Source organism: Syzygium oleosum, unplaced genomic scaffold, assembly GCF_021117445.2.
Source record: "Syzygium oleosum isolate NSW1041296 unplaced genomic scaffold, Sole_v2.1 Sole_v2.57, whole genome shotgun sequence".
NCBI lineage: Eukaryota > Viridiplantae > Streptophyta > Magnoliopsida > Myrtales > Myrtaceae > Syzygium > Syzygium oleosum.
In genome coordinates this window covers 605,237-623,070 of record NW_026607541.1, presented here as the reverse complement: position 1 = coordinate 623,070, position 17,834 = coordinate 605,237, and the positions used below count along the sequence as shown (strand labels likewise).

General features: G+C 40.6%; 2 protein-coding genes across 2 annotated transcripts; both read left to right on the top strand.

The window, feature by feature from the left end:
• Positions 1–4,462: 4,462 nt before the first annotated feature.
• Positions 4,463–5,834, top strand: LOC115687296 (B3 domain-containing protein REM19-like). The gene is made up of 3 exons (XM_030612801.2): positions 4,463–4,576; positions 4,664–4,830; positions 5,289–5,834. Exons 1-3 carry the CDS (start codon positions 4,477–4,479, stop codon positions 5,541–5,543), a joined length of 522 nt encoding a protein of 173 aa, XP_030468661.2. The 5' UTR covers positions 4,463–4,476; the 3' UTR covers positions 5,544–5,834.
• An 8,241-nt stretch (positions 5,835–14,075) lies between these two features.
• LOC115687326 (aluminum-activated malate transporter 4-like) lies at positions 14,076–17,611 on the top strand. The gene is made up of 6 exons (XM_030612836.2): positions 14,076–14,776; positions 15,035–15,172; positions 15,242–15,508; positions 15,912–16,048; positions 16,111–16,257; positions 16,587–17,611. The coding sequence occupies exons 1-6, from the start codon at positions 14,407–14,409 to the stop codon at positions 17,241–17,243; spliced, it is 1,716 nt and encodes a 571-aa protein (XP_030468696.1). The 5' UTR covers positions 14,076–14,406; the 3' UTR covers positions 17,244–17,611.
• Positions 17,612–17,834: the final 223 nt, after the last annotated feature.

The following is a 17,834-nucleotide window of genomic DNA, read 5'->3' as shown; positions in this document are numbered from 1 at the left end:
CACAATCTTCTAACTTCAATCGCTTTCTTGGAAGTCCTCCAGACAACCACAACGTCATCCGCATGGGGAAGAATGGAATTGTCCTCATTCGATACATATGGAGACTTTGAATCTGAGACCCCCTCCTCATTCATTTCCAAAGCACCAAATTTATTTGTCGATTGCACACTGCTTGCTGGCGTCTGCTGAGAATGGGGAGGCAACAAACCCTCAATCACAGTCTGATCAATACAGGCCCTAACCCCCCCTGACGAACCTACTTCTAAACCTCCTTTCTGTAAAACGTGGGATTGAAAAGTCAAAAAGAGAGAAAAGCAAAAAAAAAAAGGTTAAAAAGTCAACAAAAAGAGAAAAGAAAAGGGGCACGTTCAGCATAAAGAGACCGAGAGCTCGCTCGGGGGAAAAGAAAGAAAGGGTGAGAGAGAGAGAAAAAAACGAAGAAGGAAGAGAAAGAGGAGAGAGAGGCTTTGCACGTACTTGTCATGGATGCCTTGCCAAGCCGATTTAACTACATATTGCAATGTCTGATAAGTGCTCGATCCGCTTGTTTGTCCAATCGGAGAAATTTTCCGAATTAGGACACAAATTCGAAAATTTGTGAAATTCGAGTTGTGTAGTCCAATTTTTGAGTTATTAAGCCTTGGGATTTCATGGAAACTATCAATTATGTTGTTGTAAAGCCGTGGAGTTTGATGGGAGTTGATTTGAAGCAACGGTTTGGTCAAAGCGAAATTTTAGGGTTCACGCGTGAGTTTCATGCATTTACGTTGAATATTCGTTTTGAGTGTTCGATTTGTTGGCGCGTAAAAGTTGTTTTGTTAGCACTTAAGCATAGTTTAGCCGGTTCGTAGTTGTTGTAGTAATTTGCTAAGTTTTGACATCGATTTTCGTTTAATTGTTAGGATTGCGAGAGACTCGGCGCTTATAATTACATTGTGGGTAGAGATGTGGGTCAATCCATATTTAATGATATGGGTCATATTTAATGATATGGGTCATATATGGATTAGTCTAGTTTTAATAAATGGATTGTTAATGGGTTTGAGTTCTAAACCTTTTTTACATGTGAGTTTAAATGGGTCTAAAAACAAACCCATTTATAACTCATTTACAACCCATTTCCAATCCATCCACTAGGTCCACACACACTCTCTCTTTATAAAAATATTTTTTAAAAAAATCGAAATTAATTTTATTTTTATTTTTATTTTTTTTTCTCTTTTTTTTTTCTTTCTTTTTCTTTTTTCTTTATTTTCGGCTAGTGACCGACCACCGCAACAGCTCGCGACCGACCACATGGGAGGGACGACCTCACCGGAGGCCAGCGAAGCACAAGCTCGCCAGATCGGCGAGCTTGTGCTTCGCCAGCCTTGGGTGAGCTCGAGCTCGCCGATCTAGAGAGGCCGAGGCCTCGTTGGAAAATTTTGTTATTCCATTGGAAAATGACTTCATGGAAAACATTTTTTAGAAATGTTGCATTTTCTACGAAATAAACGGAGACTCAATTTTAAAAAAAATTATAAAATTATCCACTAGCTTTGTATTGCATGGAAATATTTTAGTATTATAATTTGTGAAAAATCATAAGAAATAAGTTTTCCTAGATTTGATTAAATATATATGTATTTTAGCATTATAGGTCGGGTTGGGTATGGATTGGAATATTTACATTACAAATAAATTGATCATAAACGAATTAATAAATCAATTTAGATCGAATTCAAACTTGACCTGATTTACCCGTTTAACGAGTCTAGTTGTGGATATTTCACAAGTAAGTGGTGTTATATCCTCTGAGTGATACAAGCATGCGCGGGTGGAATAAGAAAGAGATACAATGATCGAAACACCAGAAAAGAACGTGTTGGAAAATTTTGTTATTCCATTGGAAAATGACTTCATGGAAAACATTTTTTAGAAATGTTGCATTTTCTACGAAATAAACGGAGACTCAATTTTAAAAAAAATTATAAAATTGTCCACTAGCTTTGTATTGCATGGAAATATTTTAGTATTATAATTTGTGAAAAATCATAAGAAATAAGTTTTCCTAGATTTGATTAAATATATATGTATTTTAGCATTATAGGTCGGGTTGGGTATGGATTGGAATATTTACATTACAAATAAATTGATCATAAACGAATTAATAAATCAATTTAGATCGAATTCAAACTTGACCTGATTTACCCGTTTAACGAGTCTAGTTGTGGATATTTCACAAGTAAGTGGTGTTATATCCTCTGAGTGATACAAGCATGCGCGGGTGGAATAAGAAAGAGATACAATGATCGAAACACCAGAAAAGAACGTGTTAGCCAAATAAAGGAGTTGAAAAGGCACCACCTATAAAGTATTTGCTAAATCTATTTCTGGTCAACTCTGCACCTTTATGAACTCGCCAGTTGCAGGTTACTCGCCGAGGGAAACTTGTGGTCCAGAGTCTACCTTCATCTATAAGATTGACCGTATCGCTACCCTAGTACCATCTCTTCCTTAATTGGCTAGTTAATAACGGCACGTTGCCAAACGTGCCAAATAATGAAAATTTCTGTTTTTTTATTTTCAGAATCAGTTTGGAAACAAAAATTCGTTTGTTAAATTTTTTGTGTCGGGACGCAATTTTGCAAAAAATTGATCCCAGATTCAGTTTTGGAACATAATCAAAAAGCAAAAAAAAGTAGCTTCTTGATTTTGGAACAATTTTTCCGGAACTGATTCTTCTTGATTTTCTTTTTTCTTTTTTATTTATTCTTCATCTTCTTCCCGGCCCACCGCCGGCGACCGGCCACCGGCTAGGGCCGGCGAGGTCGGCCTCGGCCTTGCCCAGATCTGGCAAGGCCGACCGCACATTCGCCACCCTTGGTGACGGCGAGGTAGGCCTCGCCAGATCTGGGCGAGGTCGGGCCTCGCCCAGCCATAGCGAGGCCGACCTCACCATCGCGACCGGCGAGGCCGGCGGCGAGGACCGTGACGCCCTCGCCGGCCCTGGCTTGTTGTCGGTCGCCGTCGCCGGCGCCAGCGACCGGCCATGGCCAAGGAGAAAAAAGAAAGAAATATTAAAAAATTCAAAATATTATTAATAAAAAGAAATTTTATGTAGTTACCAAAAATATTTCTGTTCTTTTTTTATTTTAAGAATAGAAATTTTGAGCAGTTATCAAATGCTTTCAAATATTTAGAAATTATTCCCGAATACAGAATAAAAAAAATTATTTTTGATCAGAATCTGTTTTTGGACACATAACGGTTGTCATGCGCAGTCCAAGTGCCCTTTTTAAGAACATGAAGACCGTCACTAAAACTGTTTTACCAACTCCCATTCATTCGCCTCGATTTTCGCATCACCCAACTTCGCCTTTCACTATGGCCGATGAGCTCCGACAGCATCAAAAGCCACGTTCAATGAATGTCCCACTTCGCTCGTACGGATCCATGTTTGTTCCTTCTCGCCCGAGACCATCAGGTCGTCGGATCATGTTCTTGAGATGTTTTCACTTTCATGGAGTCTCGGTTACGTGTCCTCTGACCTCATGTCTACTGCTGCAGTAGGGTAAGCTCAGCTGCGACGAGCTGCCGGCCGAAGAAGAAAGGAAAGCTGGGGCAAGCTGAAGAATGTGAATGCATGGTACCGGGAAGAAGCCGTTGAAGGACGATGAACGTCTCGCGTCGCCGGAAGCGGTACGAACCCCCGGAGGCTCCTCATTTCTTCAAGATCATACTCTCCGACACTCTCCAGAGTGGGAAGCTTGTATGTACCCTGCACTCAGTATCTCAGTTCTTGTTTTTTGTTTGGGGGGGTTTCAATGCGTCGAAGTATGAGTAGACATGCTTTGGTACTCTGTCCTGAAAATGGCAAATTTCGTCAGTGAGGTTTTTTCATAAGCGAGGACTTTAGTGTGCACTCGGTCCATACGAGCTCAGTTCGTCGCCGTCTCACGCGGGACCGGCGTGATCTAACTGTTGGGTGTGGTGCATTTCCGAAGATCTAACCGCGGTGATGCATTGGGTTCACATGGACTTGAAATTTCGTCGCAGATGATACCGAAGAGGTTCGTAGCAAAATATGGAAACCGCCTGCCGAACCAATTGCTTCTAAAAGTTGCAGGGGATGCAAATTGGCCAGTGGAACTAGAGAAGTGTGATGACAGGGTATGGATTTGCAAAGGATGGAGGCATTTCTTGGATTATTACTCCATCAATTTTGGACATTTGATAGTCTTTAGATATCAAGGGGGCTCAATCTTTCATGTCCTAATATTCGATAAAAGTGCGTCTGAGATAGAATATCCCCGGAAACCCATAGCTCCTGAAAAATTATTAGACCCCGAGATGGTCGAAATCGATGATGTCTCGACAGAAGTGGGGGAGTACACCATTTCGCCTAGAGAAAGGAGAAGGGAATTGAAGTCGCCATCTTGCTTGGCTTCACCTAATAAGCTGATGACAAAATCCGATCCCTGTGCCTGTTTGCCGATGCCACATTATGAAGCTAAAGGCTCTCATTCGGGAGATAGTAGGACTTCGAAGCTGAAGAAAAACGGGCGTTCTTATTGTTCGTCACCAGACTATGGTGGTATGATTTATTTCCCTCAAATATAACTTCTGTCTTCTTTCTATTGTTCAAGTGATTGAATAGGTCTCTTGTTTCACTTTTTTGCAGGCAGGATCAAAGAGTCTAAAAAAAGAGCAACCCCTTTTGAGCCGATTCATCTTAGATCTAGATGTCCAAACCCTCCTGATGCTCTGAAAAGGGCCAGGAAATTTAATTCAGAACGTCCTTCTTTCCTCATTGTTGTGCGGAGCTACTATCTCGAGTACAATAACGTGGTAAGAACTTATTCATTACATAAAACAGAGATTTCACAACGTTTGATGTTGACCTCACAGCAAGACTTTCTAACAACATTATTAGAATTGGGGTTAGTATCTGGTATAATTTTGAATTTGAAAGTGCATGCATGTGTCTATCGGGCTTCTGGGCAAAGGAGCAACAATGGAACAAGATGGTGTATTACAAGTGGTGATATGCATGGGATTTTCTAGTTGGTCTATGCACATCAAAAACTGTACAATGAGGCCTATTCAAAGACTTTGCTTACCAACTTAAGACACATTTACAGCTCCATGTCTTTGGTTTTTCCATGAAGCTTTCATCCTTGTCCTGATTTTTCTTGTTGCCCAAGTACTTTGTCAAAAAAGCGAGGGAAAAACAGTACTCCTTTATCATGTCCTAAGATTAGTTTCATTGTGTTCTTAGTGGTTTTTACAAACATGTACTTGATCAGCATGTACCTAGTGGATTTATGAAGAGCCAGATAAGCAAAAGCCTGGTAGTGGAAGACGCGACACTCAAGTTTCAGGGCAGGTCATGGACGGTGAAGTTCTTCAACTATCCAAATTACTATGGTGGAAAGTTCTCGACTGGTTGGACCATGTTTGCGATTGATACTTCCTTGAGTGAAGGAGATGTGTGCGTGTTTGAACTGATCAAGAAGAATCCGATGGTCTTCAAAGTCTCAATTTTCAGGCATGCCGATTAGGCACGAAGCGGCCATTGTGCGTACCACTAAGGAGGGCACATTTTGGTAACATCCTTGCCTCTCTCTCCAGCTGGCAGATTAGATCTAAGTTATGAAGATGCTGGTTGAATATGATCCTTTCCGTTTTCTGATCGGCACAAATGGTTGTGGAATTATGTATGGACCAGATGCTTTACTTTGATGAAACATCAAATTGGGTGTGCATTGTGTTTTGATGAAACAGTGGAGTCTGATTCTGAGAGCTCCTTTTTGACAGCTTACGCCTTGAAAATTTGTTGGAACTTTTCCTCACACGCACTCGTAAGAGCGGCTTACACTAGGCCCTGTTAATCGCACCTTGCTATGTATGTTGTGTTATGTGTGTGGTTATAACTCCTTGTCCGGACCAAGAGGACGAAGAGTCCATAGTAGGTATTTTATCACGTGTGCCTCTACAGGAGGTGATCGCTGGACAGGTCAGGACGTGCCCGGGTTCAAAGGTTGGGTCTAACGTGTTTTCCGAGTCCATCTGTAACATACATAAAAAATCTCGAACCAGACATGGCCAAAGTTTGGCGGGCCAGGCTTCTCATGTAAGGATGTTGCCCAAATCCGCCTGTTTTCCTCTCAAACCTTGGCAAGAAAAACAAACTGCCCGCTCATTGATCACCTCTACCATTTTTATAGATTTTTTACCTCCTAGAAGGGTATTCCCTACCTAAGAGGCTTCTTTACTTGTATTGAGCAGATCAATTTTGTGCTCTGAAGTCCAGTCTAGTTGATTCGGTCCACCACCTCAGTTTGATCTATTCTGCGTTTTGCACATCAATCGATTAGTTAGCACGTCAATCGATTTGGAAAGGGTACTTGACCTTTAGAATTGTGGAATTGAATCGATGAATAAGTCTAGCTACTTCTGCACTCTCAGGTGAACTTGAAACTTGTTTCCTCTGTGGGAAGTGTATAAATAAAGGCCACCAAACACTACTATCATCCTTCTATAAAAGTAACTGACTTCCATTTGATGAGTCCTATCGAGTATATTGTCGATTGCGAATGTTGTGCGCGGAAGCGTAAACGAGAGCAATGGAATCAGGATGCGAAACAGAGTAGAAGAAGAAAATCACACGAGAACTTTACGTGGTTCGGCCCGAGTTTCGGACTCTACGTTCACGAGGAGAGCCAGCAAACAATTCGCTATCAAACACAAGGTGAATTACAGAATTACAATGACTCGCGCTCAAGTGTTTCCTAGCCCTATAAGTACACTCGAAACCCACTGTGTTTAACCTCACGTAAAATACTCAAAATGGATGTAAATATCTTGCACAAACACAAAGTGATCAAGAGCACCTCCGCCTCTGCTTCATGCTCTCTCGTCCTGGGCGAGCTCTCTCTCCACCACTTCTTTTGCCTCTCGTGTCTCACGTTGATGTGCGCTCTCCCGTCTCTCTCTTCTTGAGCCCTTCAGACGACCTCTCCTTTCATAGGAGAAAGGGAGCAAAACAAGACAAATTTTGGGGCTTAGAAAATGTCAAGATCGGCGCCCAAAAATGATGACAAAAGAGAATACACATTCGGTGCCCACAAGACTTTATGGGCATGCAGGCATGGCATGTGTTTGCATTTAAAGAAGGGAGACAAATTGAACGTAGGAGACACGTATTTAAAGAAGTCCAACTTTCTTCTTCATGCTTCACGTTTACTTCATTTAATGTGAAGTTGGAGAAGACTCCTTCGATTCGGCTGAAGCATATCTCTTCTCTGACTTTCCTTGCAGTCCCATGTGAAGTCAAGGAAATTAGGAAGGCACGCGTGCTGGTTTCTTTGCTTCTTCCTTCTACGCGGAAGAGTCCGACTTCGAATTTGTTCATTCAGCTAGACTTGTATGTATTTGTTCAATCGGCTCAAACTCGAGACATATTTTAATTACACCTAAAATTTATGGTATTTAACCTCACGTAAACACTCAAAATGGATGTAAATATATGCACAAACACAAGGATCTTCAAGAGATTGAACACCTTCTTGCTCTCACTTCCCACGCGAACTACAGCTCTCACCTCCTTCTGATGAGAGCTTCTCTGTGTCTCCACCTTTGGCCTCACATTGTGGCCTCTCTCCGCCTTGCTAATTAGCTTCCTCTTCTTTATTTAAAGAAAGCGAAACTTCTTTGAGAGAAGTTTCTTTTTTAGTATTTTATGGTTAATTTAGTAAAGGGTAGTTTCGTAATTTACGTTTGATGTTCCTAACTGTAGGGTTTCGTGGGGTTATATAAACTTTTAGGTTTTAGCAGACTGGATAATTTGTTGATAAATATTGAGGGCAATTTTTTCTAATTTAGTTTTTTTTTAAAAAAGACAAGAAAAAGAGGCATGATGAGCCATCATTATTCTTTATTTTTTGTCTGCCATCATGAACCATGATGGTCGAAGAAGAGCTACATGATGGCCGTAGAAGAGCTACGTGCTCTTCATTTCTCCTCCTTCTCAGTCAAAGTCAACAATGATGTTTCTCCTCTCTTCAGAGAACAAAGTCAAAGAAGCTGCTCATTTTCTTCTTTCTTCCTGCACGTTCACATAGCCTTCGTAAAAGAAGACAAAAGGCAAGAAGGGAACGCATTTAAGCAAAGTGGGCCGCCGTCCACTTTCCTCCATTCACGCATTTAATGCATCAAAAGAAAGAAACAAATCATTCGGCTTCACCACGCTTCTGCTACGCCAAAAATTTAACGAGCATGCGAAGCGTGCTTCTTGATATATGGGCTCAAACTCGAGATATTTTAACACGATTTGTCATCTCACCTCAGAGCCTCTCTCTCGGTGATGTTACGGTTTAAGTCTATTGCGCCATGTCAACACTGTCCCGAAAGCACAAGCTAACTGTACAAATTTATTAAGGAAGAGGTTACATTTGGAGCTCAATAATCTAAAGATAAAGACGTGTTTTTTTTATTTGAATTGCTTGACTAGTGCTGTGGCGGAGAGGCCACTGTTATGAAAACCACTTTAAGTCTTATATGCATTCATGCAAATTTGAGCACGGCTCTTTTAAATCTATACTAGCAGCTCTTCCATCCTTTTCATTAATCAACAATGATATGCACTGTCTTTTTTTTTACTCCGTGGGCATCAGCATGGAGAACCAATTATTTGGATCCCATGAAAGACCCTACAAGGCTTTGGTTTGTGCAGGTGACCTTGACCCACAACAGTTTCACCCAATCGGTAGGATTCAAACGGGTGATCCTCCAACATTCTAGCTAACTGCGGCTATGCTGGGTTGATATACATTCTTTTTATTATGTACTTCGAAGAGTGTACTCCTCTCAAACAAATTTTGGTCTCACATCTGCAGGGTCAACATTACATGCGTTCTCTTTATTGATGCTGGGGCTGACATGCGTTCTCTTTAGACTCTTGCTTCCTAAACTCAAACCTAGCATCATATTCCTCTTCCAGTAATTGATGATCTTGGTCTCCTTGCATAATGCTGCTTTGCAAGCTTGAAAGTGGCAAACTCGACTTGAGCAGAATCTGCCCATTCTGCTCTCTATTAAATTACCTCAAAGCATTCTTAACATTTTTCAGCTTCTCAAGAAGGACAAACATAGGAGAGCCTCCATTCTCACTAGGCCAAGCTCCTTGAACAGTCTTGAGGAAGTCAGGTTGCTTAGACCAGAAGTTGAAGAACTTAGATGGTTTCGGAGGAGAATAATCATTTAACAATATTAGGACAATGATCAGAAACTCCTGGAGCCTGGAAATCCACAGTAGCAGAAGGAAACTGCTGAAACCATATATCATTGCCAAGGATTCCCATCAAGCCTGCGACCCGCAAATCCTTCCAAACTTCTATTGGTCATGGTAAATAGATCCTCAATTGACCGACCATCCTGGACCTGAGCATCCTGTAGAGTGTCCTGAAAATCCACAAGATCAGTATATTCTACATTACTAGTTTCAGAAAGATTGCATATAGTGTTAAAGCATCCCATCAAAAGCCGAGGAGCAGAGATCTGCCTTGAAATGTCTCTTGGCGAGATTGTAAAATCTGTCCAAGTGCATTTGCAGCATACACAACAGAGAGATGAAAAGATACACTATTACATTGGATCAAACAATGCAAAACACTGACCACTACACTCTTTTAACTTGCAACTCAACCAAGCATCAAAGAGAACCCAAATTCAACCTGCAGGGTTCTCACAAAAACTGCAGAGCCAATACATGTTTAAAGCGAATCATTTGCAACATAGAGGCATTAGACTCCTTAGCAACTATTTTATATTTATTTTAAACTTCTTTATGCTTATAGGTTTGTAAACGCTTTTAGTATTTCAGCCTCGCGTATTCATATTGAAGAATGGATGAACTGAGTTTACCAGTCTTTAACTTTTTCAGCATCGCGGTTGCGTCTTCATTCCTCTTCCTTCCTCTACATTCCTGCACAATCTTCTAACTTCAGTCCCATTCTTGGCCGTCATTCTAGTTTTCCCAAGGAGAAATCTTGGAAGTCCATGAGAAGCGACAAACGTCGCCCTCATGGGGAAGAATGAAATTCTCCACCTCATCAGATAACGCATGGAGACTTCTGAATTTGAAACACCCCTCGAGCGGCCCCATCTCATCCTCCTCACTCATTTCCAAAGCACCAAATCCATTTGTCAATTGCACACTGCATGTTGACACCAGCTGAGAATGCAAAAGGCATCAAATCCTCACTTTCCATCAGAGTCTGATCAACAGAGGTCCTACCCTCCTCAAGAACCTACTTCTTAACCGACTTTTTTTGCTTCAAAGTATGACAGAAAGAAACCCATGCACAAATTACGAGCAATGCTTGCATTTCTTGAAGCGCCAAGCAAAAAGTGATTCAAATTCAACGGCAGGCCAAATGGTATAATCTTTTACTTTTAGGGGCTAAACCTTAATTTATCATTACTACTTTTTTTTAGTTTTAGGGATCACACCTATAGAAAAAAGAATCAAATTTTAAAGAGCACGAGTTGTGCGAGCTTATAAAAAAACCGTCTCCCTTCGCTAAAGAATCAAACTTTAAACCCCTTAAAAAAGTAAATTGAACAAATAATTTACAAAAGGCTAATGGCACTAGAAATTTCAAACAGGTGCCTCATGACAAAAGTATAAACTATTTTTCATCCAATAAAAAATCTCAAACTAATACTCCAGACACATAATTTACCCTAAACTAATTTTCCTCTCACCAAAACTTCCAAACCGATTAGTCCGACCCAAATTTACCATTGGTTAGCACTCCTTCCAATACCCAATTAAAATGCATACGTGTCAACAAATGTGGCAGGTGACTGCAAAACGAATCTGCCGTGGAGAATGACAAATGTGATGTGGAAAATCCACTTGCATTAGCAACATTCCATCTAATATCCTGTCAAATTTCATACGTGTCAACCCACATGGGAGACAAGTTTAAGACAAATCTGATGTAAAGAATAACAGATCCGAAGTGGAAAATCCTCATGTGTGTGTTAATAGCATTCCATCTAACATCCCGTTCAAATGCATATGCATCAACACACTTGACAAATTTAACGTGGAAAATCCACGCATGTTGACAACAATCCATTCACTATCCCGTTAAAATGTATACTTGTCAACACAGGTGACAGATGGTTGTAATATAGATTTGACATGGAGATAATAGATCCAACTTGAAAAAGCAATTGTTTGCTACGTACATTGACACATACACATTTTGACAAGAAGTTAGACAATATGCTCAATGGAAGGTCGACTCGTGTCAAATGTATCAGTTTAAGATATTCATGGAAACGAAAAGTAGTTGGGGCAAATATGTCATGAGTATTAGTTTGACATTTTTTGTGAAATACACATTAATTTTGAGTGAATGCATCACTCTAATACGGGTTTGTGAATTTTTAATGATATTAACCCTTTACAGAAAATAGTACTTAATAGAAAGGGACTCGGGGTAAAGAGGAAAATCTCTCTATAAGAAATTCAAAGGAGGTTTCAAGGAGTTATCTATCCATTAATCGAAAATGAAATCACTCTGAAGTTACAACTTTTTTTGAACTGAAACCCACAAAGTGTGCTCTACAAATTCATCCATCAAGCCTCCCTAGTCATATTTATCCCTCGTATATCAGTATATCCCACATGGTTCTATCCACACATCTAACTGAAAGAGTCATCATTTTTAGGATAGAATACTGACGTCCGAATTTCCTTACTCGATGGCCCCGATATTTCCCATTTTCCTTCGCTAAAGACATAATGGAGTGGCTTGGTTGAATGAAAAAGCAAACTCAAGTTACTTAAAAGGTCAAATTAGATGTAAACTGACAACATTGCATTTTACAAGTAAAGACAGAAGTGGTCCACCACTCTTCATCTGCTAAGCACCACAAATCTGGACAGAACTTAAAAGGTCAAATTAGATGTAAACTGACAACATTGCATTTTACAAGTAAAGACAGAAGCTGTGGTTCACCACTCTTCATCTGCTAAGCACCACAAATCTGGACAGACTTAAACAAATCCAATGTCCATTTTGTGGTGATGACGGGACTGATAGGTGCATCTGGACATCGTACCGACACTGAGATATGGAATCGAGCTTCAACATATAAAATGTAATAAACGGACGTTCTCTTGTTTGAAGCTGACAAATGTACACATCCTAAAGGCCCCTAAAATAGTTAATATCCAAAAAAAATCCTGACCCAATCTTCGCAGATGGTCTAACTCTGGTTTGTTTCTTTCTCCTCTCCATTTTATATGTTAACACATGGTGGAGATTACTCTTTAATTAACTGGCTTTAACATTGTTTTATGTTATAATTATTTGAGGCGAAACCGAAATTATTAAAATACTTCTGCAGACTTCCTCTGTAATACTGCTATAACGTACTTCTTTTTGTTTGCTTGCACCCAAATCAGTCATGCTGGTTCACCTTGAGGGGTACTGATTGGGCTTTCATTTTTGTGGCTCTCCTTTCTCTCTTGAAAGAAAGGAGTGGAAGTTTACCCAGGGGATAGTTTAATCTCTATCTATTACATCTACATTTTTTAAGTTAAAAAAGTAAGTTTTCATTTTTCAAAATTGCCCTTGTTATTGCAATATGAAATGAAAAGACAAAAAAATGACATTTATAGCATATCCCCAATTTCTTTCCACTGCACCCACCTTCTTCCCATCACACAATCATCCAACTGCCCATGCTCGAGTACTGGCGTGTTATTAAATTAAACCAAGTAATGGTGGCACATAAAAAAAAGAGACAACATTTGAATCGAGCAACATGAGCGTTTTGATTTTGGTGGTCAAGTGGTCTCCTATCGGTTTTCGAGCACCGTGACTAGTCCACCTCCCGGAGTGTTTTCAAGGGCGCAATCCCCTGTGAACTCCATTGCCGTCTAGAGAACACTTTATTGGTAAGTAAACAAAGAAACTTGGTAGTTTTAGCTTGACTTCGACATGGAAATTGAATACGGGAGGGGTCTAACGGACAAGGTAGTTGATGCATTTAGGGACGGGGCTGGCCTGGTAGCTTTTGGTGAGAGTGAACAACGTGGTAGCAATCAAGTGGCATGGACAGTGCGAGGGTACAAATTCACGCACATCTTGAGAATGATCCCACAGCAAGGAACCTTCTTGAGCTCATTAATGAAGGAATGACACTTCTTCTGAATGGGAACGATGGCTAATCATTGCCAAGGGGCACAGACCAGAATCATGAGGAGGACGCTGCTGTAAAATTAACGGGGACACCCATAAATCTTTCCATTTCGATTCATTTTCCAAATCAACCGAGAATAAGGCTATCTTCTTATTACTTTTATTGTCTTTATAAATATTTCGATAGCCCCATTTAAGTACATTTTAAACTAATTTACAGATATAACTAAATTCAACTAAGAAAGCACCGGACACAAAAAGTTGAAAATTTTATCTATCTATAAAATTAGGAACAAGATTTAAATTAATATAAGTACGAGAAATCTCGAGACAAATTAATATTGTTATAAAATATTCTCATGAAAACAGTTATTTGTAAAACAAAAGAAATATGAATCCAATATAACTGTAGATGAGGTAATATTTTTTACTATTATAAAGATCATAAGTTAAAAATATAATTAAATAGAATAGCACTTATATTTATATAGACCAAAATGGTAAAAAAGGTAATAATACGGTATCATATTTTTTATTGTTGATTCAGGAAATGAATTAAAACGAAAATGTATTCCAAAATCTGAGCAATAGTATAATTACGAAATCTTGTGCATATAATACCCGTTACCAAAGAACTGTTTTGGTTCTGTGATCGAGTTGAAAGCCTATATTGAACAAATTAAAAGTTTAAAGATTAGATCGAATATATAGAAATAGTTGAAGGATCATATTAAACCGATAAAAATTTAAAAATTCATTACATATTGGATTAAAGTTCATGCTTGATATAAATCTTATTTTCCCTAAAAACAAACGAGGCGCCGTGAGAGATCTCGTACATACATAGATAGGATAAGGCCCCGCCGTCTCCTACCATTCCACGGTCCCCACGACTCCACCAAGCTCGCCGTCCCACCTGCTCTTCCAGCTTGTTCCTGTTCTCTCATCGAAGCTCTCCGACCCCACGATAGCGTCTGCCCACCGTCGGAAACTCCCTTTCGGTTTCGCTCCGATCATCTCTCCGTTCTCCACGAGGCCCATTCCAGGTGTGCTGCAGAGTCACCACCGTCTTCTTGTTCCATCTTCCTTGCTCTTCTGCGGACACCCCCCCACCTGCTTCCAGTCTGGTGACTCGTCTCCCGGCTCTGTGAATCCCTTCTTCTTCCTTCCTTGTTCTTCTTCCCTTTCTTCCGTTTGTCCGATGGCTGCGAAGGTTGGGTCGTTCAGGCACAGCTTCTTGGAGAGGAGCAAGGAGAGGCTCCTCTCCCGAAAAGGGTACTCTGACCTCGACCTGAACGGCACGGACGGGGGCGATAATGGGGTCCAGTGCAGGTGCTTCAGGTGGATTTCGGATAGGGTTGTGAGCTGCTGGAGTTGGTTGCAGGGCGCCGCGGTTGGGCTGTACCAGATGGGTCGTTCCGATCCTCGGAAGGCCATCTTCGCCGCGAAGTTGGGCTTGTGTTTGGCCCTTGTTTCGCTGGTGATCTTCTTTAAAGAGCCTGTCGAGGATGTTAGCCAGTACTCCGTCTGGGCGATTCTTACTGTCGTGGTGGTCTTTGAGTTCAGCGTAGGTATTGGTTTTGTTGGTTTCAGCTCTTTCCTTTTCCGTTTTGGCCCTGTTTCTGCAGACTAAGGTTTGTGGTTCTTATGAATGAATCGCGCCGTTTTATTTTCAGCCCTATACTTTCTTCTTCTTTTTTTTTTTTTTGGGGGGCGGGCGGCTTTTCTGCGTATGGTTGTAGATTTGATTTTCAAAGTGTGTTGAGTTCATTTTTTGCTGTTGAAGAACGAGGGAAGATAGTGAAGGCTGTTCTGATTTCAATCTTTAGGTTCAACTCTGAACAGGGGATTTAATCGGGGTATTGGGACATTATCGGCCGGAAGTATTGCTCTCGGCATTGCAGAGCTATCGACCAAGACCGGTGATTTGCAGGAGTATATCCTTGTAATCAGCATCTTTATAGCAGGTTGGCATAGTTGGAATCGAGCTACTCAATATGTCTTGCGATGTCTCATTCTGATCTTATGGTATTCAGGATTTTGTTCCAGTTATGCTAAGCTTTACCCGGCCATGAAGCCATACGAATATGGGTGTCGGGTATTCTTGTTGACTTTCTGCATTGTGATGTTATCTGGGAGTTCTTCAACATTTTTCGAAACGGCTTTTTACCGGCTAGCGCTGATCGCCCTTGGAGCTGTCATATGTTTGGTTGTTAATACCTGTATATACCCAATCTGGGCTGGGGAGGACCTGCACAAATTGGTTGTCAAGAATTTCAAGGGTGTAGCTACTTCCTTGGAAGGTTTGATCAATCTCCTACATCTAGTACGATGGGTCTATTTTTTCTTTTTCTCATTCTATTAAGGGCGATTTTCATTCTTATCAATGAGCATTGATTTTATATCACCCAGCCATTCGACTTTTGATATTGTTTAAAGTTTACCACTCTGTCCAATTACCATTAAATGCAAAAACCAGTCGAAAATATCCTTTTCGAGTATGATTGCTAGCACTAAACTTGTGATATTGTTTCAATTTTTTCGTCTCAATATTTGACTGGCGGCAGTGATGGAATCAAAGTTCAGTGGTAAAAATAGAAACATCGCTAGAAAAGTCAAGGATCAACGTGGATATTTGCTCCCAATTCGGTATGATTACTAAACAAGAGAGCTCTGTGTGCTAATTTATATGGAAATTTTATTCAGGGTGTGTTACTGGATATTTGGACTGTGTGGAATATACTAGAGTTCCTTCGAAAATACTGACGTACCAAGCTTCTGATGACCTACTGTACAGTGGTTACAGAACAGCTGTACAATCTATCGGTCAAGAGGAATCACTGGTATGCTCTTGCCCGCTTCTTTTATCAGTTGGGAATCATAACCAACCTTTTGGTAATGGCAGTTAGATTTTGCGAGATGGGAACCACCACATGGCCCGTATAAGTCATTTAAATATCCTTGGAGAAACTACGTAGAAGTAAGTGGAGCTCTGAGGCATTGCGCTTTCATGGTGATGGCAATGCATGGCTGCATTCTCTCTGAAATACAGGTAATATTGTGCATTCTTGCTCGACCTCTTCTGATTTTTTTAATAATGATGCTGCTTCAGTGGTTGGTTGTGTCTGACGTAGTTTACCGCATGAATTCTTTAGCTCGTGTTTGTGTGGCATCTTTCTCCTTTGAGTTGCACTATATGTCTCCCATTTTGTGCTATGATGTTGAATGGGCAGCTTAATTCTGATGGAGTCTAAGACCCTAGAGGATGATTTCCATTCGCTGGTTATGCATATCGGCGTTTTCAGTGTATTCTTATCCCATTTCATTAGCAAGTAAATTATCGTTAGGAAAAAATTCTCATCAGGTCCTTACTTTTTGAAGGCACCGGCAGAAAAGAGAAAGGTTTTCAGGGATGTGCTTCAAAGGGTTGGCACTGAAGGAGCTAAGGTATTACTTGAGCTTGGAAGCAAGGTCGAACGGATGGAGAAATTAAGCCCCGGAGACATACTCTTACCAGTGCATGACGCAGCCGAAGAACTGCAAATGAAGATAGACGAGAATTCGTACCTCCTAGTTAATAAGGAGAGCTGGGAATCCACAGCGCAGCCCAAGGAACTCGAAGATTTGGAGAACATCCAAGATTCTAAAGATGCTGAAAATAGACAGAGAGTGATACATTCGTTGAGTGATATTTGTTTGGAAACACAGTACTCGAATGCAGCTGTCAACTCACTGCTTCCTGAATTTGTTTCCTCAGAGGGTACGATTAAGAGGGAGTCGTGGCCACGTCTCTCGTTTAGCGCAAATCCTTTGCCCAACGAAGAGCAGTCGAAAGTATATGAAAGTGCTAGCTCCTTATCTCTAGCAACATTTGCTTCACTTCTTATTGAGTTCGTTGCGAGGCTTCAAAATCTCGTGGATGAATTTCAAGAGCTCAGTGAGAAGGCAAATTTCAGAGATCCAGTGCCACTACCGGTGCCCAATGAAGACGTTGGCTTCTGGAGTAGGCTTCTGGGGCATTTCAGGTCCAAAAACTGAGACAGGTCAATCTTACTTCCTGGTCATATTTGATATAACGTTTGGAATTTTGTAAGTGTGATCAGACAATACATGGCTTTGCCTGTGTTTCCTTAAGAACGGAAACTAAGGTTGTGCCAAGAGGCCATCGTGCGAGGGTCTCTTACATGGTAACATAAGCTGGCTATTAGTCGGATTTTTTTGTCACTCCCCACGATCATATAGTGGGTTTTTTTGAACTTGAACTTTTGAGCAGAGCACATATGTCATGAATATGGGTAATTTGTATGACTGGATGATCGAATCGGCTTTGATCGTCGTGTCAAGCTATCAAGGTGAACAGAAAATGGAGAATAAATGGATGGTACCAAAAACGAAATTATGTTTCAGAGCTTGCCAAAGAAAATAGGGAAAGAAGGAAAAGAAGGGAAAGCTTCTGCTTCCTTTCGGTCTCATTATTAGAAAGATTTTGTTGAATTAGTTATCCTTTTCTATGGTTTTATCTGCTTCCTGCGCTCTGCATATTTCACAAAAGTTGTTCCATATAATGCGCTATTGTACTTTTCTTGGAGCAACTTTTGTTGAGGAACTAATTAGATGTATCGAAGAGAA

Bases quoted from the DNA above. Each gene is read 5' to 3' on its own strand.
- LOC115687326 (XM_030612836.2), top strand. From the start codon at position 14,407: ATGGCTGCGAAGGTTGGGTCGTTCAGGCACAGCTTCTTGGAGAGGAGC. The intron at 14,777-15,034 runs GTATTGGTTTTG...TTCAATCTTTAG, and splicing joins GGTCTTTGAGTTCAGCGTAG to GTTCAACTCTGAACAGGGGA. The intron at 16,258-16,586 runs GTAATATTGTGC...TACTTTTTGAAG, and splicing joins GCATTCTCTCTGAAATACAG to GCACCGGCAGAAAAGAGAAA.
- LOC115687296 (XM_030612801.2), top strand. From the start codon at position 4,477: ATGCCACATTATGAAGCTAAAGGCTCTCATTCGGGAGATAGTAGGACT. The intron at 4,577-4,663 runs GTATGATTTATT...ACTTTTTTGCAG, and splicing joins TTCGTCACCAGACTATGGTG to GCAGGATCAAAGAGTCTAAA. The intron at 4,831-5,288 runs GTAAGAACTTAT...GTACTTGATCAG, and splicing joins ATCTCGAGTACAATAACGTG to CATGTACCTAGTGGATTTAT.